The following is a 7342-nucleotide window of genomic DNA, read 5'->3' as shown; positions in this document are numbered from 1 at the left end:
GAGAGAGAGAGAGAGAGAGAGAGAGAGAGAGAGAGAGAGAGAGAGAACCTAGAGTCAAACCTTGTCCAAATAATGAGCAGAAGAGTAGGATGAACTCTGCTGCCTGCCATTTGGGTCATGATTTAGGGGGGCAAGGAAGGAAGGAGGCAAGGAAATAATTACATTTAAGTTACACCAAAAGTGACAGAAGGCAAAAGATATAGAATTGAAAATGAAGTGATAAGAATTCCTAGGATTTTAAAGATGCTTCAGTGCTGGTGTTCATATTTCTTTGTAGACCACTGTGGCAATCTAATCTAGAATATGGGTTTTAAATGGGAAAAAAAAAAAATATATATATATATATGTGGGATTCCAAAGGAAACCAATTATATTGAAATCAATATGTATTTTTCCCCATCCAATCTCCTGACTCCATGGAAATCTATTCATGAACCAGGTCTGTGGACCTCAGGTTAAGTATCCCTGCTCAAGATGATGAGATATATATGTTAAGAACACCTGGATAGACTAAGGGACAATAAAGAGTCAGTTGTGTATAGAGGATAGAATGACTCACCCAATATGACATTGCACTAGGTATTTCAAGAATATATATGTGTATATATACACATATATATGTACACACATATGTATGTATATATAGACATATACCTATATATGATATATTTGCATATAGAATATATACATGTATATATGTATAATTAAACTTCTTTAACAGTGGCAAAGAAGTATTCTAATAGAAGACATTTTTCTCATGATCATAGTCCATTAAAGGCAAAGAACCCTGAACTGACTCCGTCAATATCTAGTTGATAACGTTGGGAAAGTCACTTACATGAGTCATTTTACTACTCTGTCATATGTACATTATAGGGTTTGGGTTTCTTTCTTAACTCAAATGAGAGAGTAAAGATGAAAGCATTTTAAAATTCAAGGACAGGCATTTTGTGGGATTTTCAACTTTGATGACAAAGAGCAAAGCATAAATTAGCAAGAAACTTTTTAAAGTCCTTTTGTCAGAAAGAGCAGTTCTCAGTGAAATCACAGGTCTTGACAATGTCACAAGGGGAACTCTTCCTTCATCTCAGCTCCTCTTTTAAATTTCAAAAAGGATTAGAATCTAAACAATTTAATTATCATTCTAAAATTTTTTTCTAATATAAAAGTGAACAAATTATGTATGATTTCAAAGAAAAAAATTCAATAGAATTTTTAATGAAGTTTTATATTAGTTGCCTCACTGTATATAGATTCTAGTTGTATGGGCCAAGGGCCACAACAAGCTATACATTGGGTCAATTTGAATGAATAGTTAGACTGATATCCTAAAAGCAAAGGTGTTATTTAACACTTTTTGGTGAAAAAAAAGTATTTTTGACTATTTTCAGTTCTTGCTTTCTCACCTTGATATCCCCCAGGCCATCACACCTGTCTCAGAGGAGCAAAAAAAAAAAAAAAGATATCGACTGACTCATGTAATTATTAAATAATTTTTTTTCAGTTCAAAGTAGTTGCAAATTTGTTAAAGTTATTTTATTCTAAATTTATGGATTAATTTTTTTTAATATTCAACCAAATAGTTCTGAAATGTCCAATAGAAGCAATAGTAGAAATAGTATACTCCAATTGAATCTAATCTAGTAATCTAATAAACATTTATTAAGGATTTACTATGTGCCAGGTACTGTACTAAGCTCCAGGGATATAATTAATAAAAAAGAAGTCAATCCCTACCCTCAAGGTGCTTGAAATCTAATGGGAAAAGACAAAATATGTAAGGAGGCAGGAAAGTAGGGTGCAGTGCAAGGGGGAGACCATGGGTTACCTCGTATAGGAACTTATAATTCTGTGGAGTTAAAACCAAGAAGAGCAGCAGATGAAAGGTAGAGTGGTTTAAAAAAAATCCATTTTCTGCCCTCTATAAATGAAGGCATTGGGAGGAGTTTGGTTCTCTATCTCTAGCCATCCAATAAGAGGGAGAGGAGACTGAAGGAGACTGTGTTATCAAAGACTTGATTTTTAAGCATGTTGATGAGATTAGAGGTATAGTAATAGAAATGGAAGAGGAAAAGATGGTAATGTTAATCCAATTTAATTCAAATTGGAATTTTTCAATCACCTAGGCAAACACCAGGCACTAGAGGGCCTGGGAATGGCAAGTGGAAGAATGTAACAGATAAAGTAGTCATGATTCCAGGCATTTTACTTAAGTAGAGGAAGTAAGATATGAATTTAAATAACCATGCCAATAATAATAGCTAACATTTATGAGAATAATAACCATCATTTACATAGCACTTTAAGTTTTGCGAAGCATTTTATATAGGTTATTAAATCTTATCCTCAACAAAAACCCCTGAGTAGTAGGTCCTATTATCATTACAGATATCTCAGGCTGAGAGAGATTAAGTGACTTACCTGTGTCACTTAAGTAATCCAAGTAATACAGCTAACTATGTGTCTGAGGCTACATCTACTCTTTCTGATTCAAAGTCTAGCAGCCACTGAGGACCTGCAGAGAGGATGGGAAAAGTTATAAAGAAAAAGCAAGTCAAATAATATAGAATTTTAGAGCAAGCAGAAATAATGCTAGGCTGGGTGGAATTTGGGGATCAAAATTGGCTAAGTATAAGATTATTGTTTGTCATTCTCAAAGAGGACCAATGACATTAGGTGATGTCTTGACTTTCAAGTGAATTGGATTTCAGTGAGGCAGAGTTGTGCAGAGTCACCAGCCTCATTCTCTCCTCCAGTTATCTGAGTCCAGGGGCAAGACATAGGTAAGGATGATGGGAGATAGCTCCAGATGCAGTGGGAGACCTTGGCCTTTTTAATCTAAAATCTTTCCCAGGTCTTAGTTTGTCAAGGGCAACATCCATTCAGTGATTTAAGGCTAGGTAAGAAATGAGGCAAAAGATGGCCTAGTGTGCCTACTCAAAAAATTAAAATCAAACTGGGAAGGGAAGACCTTGAGGGTTTCTTGCCTGAGAAATAATGATTCAACTTTGGTCTTGAAGGATTGGGGAGAAGTTTAGCAGGCAGAGATGGATAAAAAAATCTTCAAGGAATAAGGAAAAACATGAGCCAAAGTGCAGAGGTTAAAAGGAGTTGCAGGTCTTAAGATCATAGGTGTGAAGTTGAAAGGGACTCTGAAGGCAACCAAGGTGAAGAGGGTTGACATTACTGGCCCAAGTTCACAGTAGATAGCCAAACAAGTAATCAACCCCAGAATGCCTTTCAGTAAGTACTTAATGAGAATATTCAATGGCAGGGCACTATGGTAGACTTTGGAAAAAGATACAAAGACAAAAATGAAACAACCCCTAATTTTTCAAGGACTTGACATTCTACTAGGGAAAACCAGTAAGGAAATAGCTTAGAATTTGCAAAATAGATACTAAATAAATACAAAGTAGATTGTTTTTGTTTGTTTTGTTTTTGAGTGGGAGGATGATCAGGGGAGATCTAGAAAGGCATTATATAGAAAATAACACTTGAGTTGGGCTTTGACAAAAGTTTGCATAACAAAAGAGGAGAGTAAGGGAAAGGAAGACAGCCTGTTAATACGCACAGAGGTAAAACACTATATTACTAAGTTTGACTGAATCATACAGTTCATGAAGAAGATCAATGTTGGGATGAGTCTGTAAAGATAATTTGGAGCTACATTGTGAAGGCCTCTAAATGCTTGGCTTATGTTTGATCCTAGACATAGTACAATGACAGCTGAAACTACATGAGTAAGGCAGTGATGTGACCAGACCTCAGCTTTTAGAATATCGATTCTGTAGCTTAGGGTAGTATAGACTAAAGAGGAGAGAAATGCAATACACAGAAACCAATTATGAGGCTATTACAATATTGGAGGTAAGAGGTAATGAGGGAAGGAGAGTGATGGCTAAATGGCACGTTCCAGTTGGAGACTGACAGGATGAGTTATTCCTTTTTAATCAAGAAATAACAAGAACTAAATATGTACAGCAGAGAACATACTTGTTTTATAACCTTCAAGGAAGAATTGATTTCAAGAGAAAGCTTTGAACTATGTTGTTAATGGAAAATTCAGTGGAACAAAAAAAAATTACCTCATACAGTAGCACCAAAAGTGCTATGAGCATCTTAGGCCATTTCAAAGCAGAGTGATTATATTTGTTTAAATTCAGTAATGAAAATGGTTTCATCATTCCTTACTGAAAGCAAATCTAGAAGTGGGATTTGGATGAGTGTAAAAATAAACAGTAACGTACAAATAAGTCATAAAATATGAGAAGGGAAGAAAAAAAGAAATTTGCACAACTTTTTTATTTAAGAGAAATAGATTTGTGGTTTCATGTGCAATCATCTTTTGGTAATTCTACTATGTTATAGAAATGCATATTTTATAAATCAAAAATAAATAATTTTTTAAAAAATGGTTAAGGAAAGAAAAAATAATAAAAATAAATAAAATATGAGAACTCTCCAGGATACAGAGCAAATTACAGTGGAGATCAACAAGCCATGTTTGGATGTGACTTGTATATAAGTTAAGAAATCAAGATACAGATCATAAGACCTTGTATTTAGAAACAAAAAAGATCCTAATGACCAAAGAAGCCAACTACCTCATTTAGAGACGAGGAAACTGATAAGATTTCCTATATCTCCTGTTCGTGTGACCTTGAGCGAGTCCCTTAAACTCTCTGGCCCTTAGTTTTCTCATTTGATAAATTAGAGGTTTGGACTTTGTTATGATTAATCATTTCAATCTTTTCTGACTCATTGTGACCCCATTTGAGGTTTTCTTGGCAAAAGATATTGGAATGGTTTGCAGTTTCCTTCTCCAGCTCATTTTTTTAGATGAGGTAACTGAGGCAGGCAGAGTTAAGTGATTTGCCCAGGATCACAAGGCTAGGAAGTATTTATTTGTGTGGCCTTGGGCAAGTCCCTTAACCTCTCTAGTCCTTTGCTTTCTCATCCATAAATCAGAGGTTGAGACTAGTAGAGCCCTAAGGTCCAGTCCAGCTCTAAATCTATGAGTGACTTATCTGAGATGATAAGGGAGTAAGTACTAGAGTCAGCATTTGAACCTGAATCCATATTCCTCCCCATGTAACACAATATTCTTCTTGTCTTAAAATACATGGCCAATTTTGATTGCCACTGGCTTGTTCAATATGGAATATATATAATTATACATATGGCATATATACACACAGTATGTATATATATCATGTGTATGTATATATTATGTATGCATATATATACACACACATACATATATATGTAATAGTTCTATTTAGAAAAGAAATAATGTTATCAGGTGGGGATGGGGAGGTTTGCTATTGTTTTAACCCTAGTTATATTAGGACAGCACAGAAATAATTCGGTAAAGATGATGCCATTGCTTTTAAAATAGACCATATAAGCTTCCAGGCCTAGTGTCAGGAAGACACTTCTACCTGAGTTCAAATCTTTCCTCGGATGCTTACTTAGCTCTGTGACACTGAGCAAGTCATTTAACCCTGTCTGCCTCAGTTTCCTCATCTGTAAAATGAGCTGGATAAGGAAATGGCAAACCACTCCATTATCTCGGCCAAGAAAACCCCAAATAGGGTCATAGAGATTTAGATACAACTGTAAAATGCCTAAACAACAAAAATCTAGGTTTAGCATTTTTTTCTGCTAGTTTATTATTTTTACTCTTTATTCTTAGAGGAAAAAAGAAGAGAAAAAAAGAATAATTTTACCTTTTTTTGTTTTAACTTACATATTCTTTTGTATTAATTAATCAGGGCGATTAGAAACTGCAGACAAAAGATTTGTTTTTCAGTTTTTAAATGAAACTGTTTGAATGCAATCAACACAGTTGCCTTCCTCCATAGCACTGTCCCCTTTCCTCCTTCTTCTAGAATGAGGAAGCTTCCCAAAAGTAATGGTTCCCATAATTAATTTCCTAGCTTTATTGCAACCCAGCATGAAGAGGGAAAGCAGAGCTAAGAGTTTTGTTTTTTGTTTTTTCACTATTGAGGCCAAAAACACCCAGCAGGCTACTCCAACAGTCCTTATTTCATAAGCTCTTGAACTAAAGGTGTTTATCAGCTACATTTAGTCAACACCCTCATACTTAGCTCCCACATTTTGCTTATTTGTAGCCTAATAGGAAAAGACAATAGAAGTAAAAGCTGGGGTGATCAGCAGAGGTCATCGAAGTTGGTTTTTCTTTTGTTTTGGTTGTTTTGCAACTGGTTTTTGTGGGTTTTTTTTTTTAGCTTCACTAAAGATGATGTTAGGATGATATATAATATGATGTATAATATGATATATCCATAGTGGGATTTACAAGAATCATTGCATTTGATGGCATGGCATTTTCTATAAGTCATAGAAAATAGACCTTAAAATCTAACTAGAAATAATCAGATTCCCCCATATTCTGTTTGTTTGTTTCTATCTGATGCTATGACCATTATACTGCCAATCACAAAAGAAAGGAAGCTATTTTTAAGTTGCAAATGACTTGATTCTACTGACATCATTAACTCATTTTATACCATAAGAACATAGAGATAGAGTTGGAAAGTTCCACAAAGAGGTTATGGAGTCCAGCTACTTCTTATTTTACCAGCAAAGACAATAAACTGAAACCAATAGAATTTAAATGATAACTTAACCAAGGACAGGTAGTCAATAATTGGCAGAACTTAGATTTGAACCCAGGTCCTTGTATTCTAAATCCAATGTATACTACATTTAAAGCTTCCTGATAACCTATTAAAAAAAGAAATATTTTCTTAAAATATTATATAAAATATCAATTCAACCCTCGAAGGAAACAGCAATCTTCTAGGTTAACCCTTCTCAGTTTACAGATGAGGAAATGAATGCTGAGAGTTCTGAATTGACCGGGACGATTTCACTGAGTTGCTAAGTGAGAGATCTCAAATTCCAAAGCAAGTCTTACTGCCTCACGGCCAAACATTGCACCATAGCTTAAACTGCAAGCAAATCTGTTTACCTTTCAGCCCAGTTCCTTTATTTTGAAATTTTTAACTTAAACTCTTACTTTTTAATTTATATTTTCCCCTAGATGATCATGCCCAATGTTCTCAAGAAAAATCATCTTCATATAAGCCCAGAATGCCTTTCACTTGTATGTATACTAAATTGCCTTGATTCTAAAGTTACTCTTTCTCTTTTGCAGGCTGAAGAAAAAGCACATTCTGAGGTAAAATATATATATAATGATAATAATTCTCCATCATCTCTATTTCTGTCTAGATATCTTTATCTCTCTATCATCTTCCTTCCTCCCTTCCTCCCTTCCTCCCTTCCTCCCTTCCTCCCTTCCTCCCTTCCT

General features: G+C 34.8%; 1 protein-coding gene across 2 annotated transcripts in view; it reads left to right on the top strand.

Moving 5' to 3' along the window:
- The window catches only part of NAV3 (neuron navigator 3), a 499276-nt gene that overhangs the window by 411943 nt on the left and 79991 nt on the right, over positions 1 to 7342 (top strand). For both annotated transcript variants that reach the window (XM_069094807.1, XM_069094808.1), the window contains exon 21: positions 7187 to 7210. In XM_069094807.1, the coding sequence (XP_068950908.1) occupies positions 7187 to 7210 (24 nt within the window). The remainder of the gene's footprint in view (positions 1 to 7186; positions 7211 to 7342) is intronic.

This window comes from Petaurus breviceps, unplaced genomic scaffold (assembly GCF_028583685.1).
Source record: "Petaurus breviceps papuanus isolate PSGF00001 unplaced genomic scaffold, PetGlider_PUasm1.0 221, whole genome shotgun sequence".
In the NCBI taxonomy this organism is placed as follows: domain Eukaryota; kingdom Metazoa; phylum Chordata; class Mammalia; order Diprotodontia; family Petauridae; genus Petaurus; species Petaurus breviceps.
Note: the sequence above shows the minus strand (reverse complement) of the source record. Positions and strands in the feature narration are given on the sequence as shown.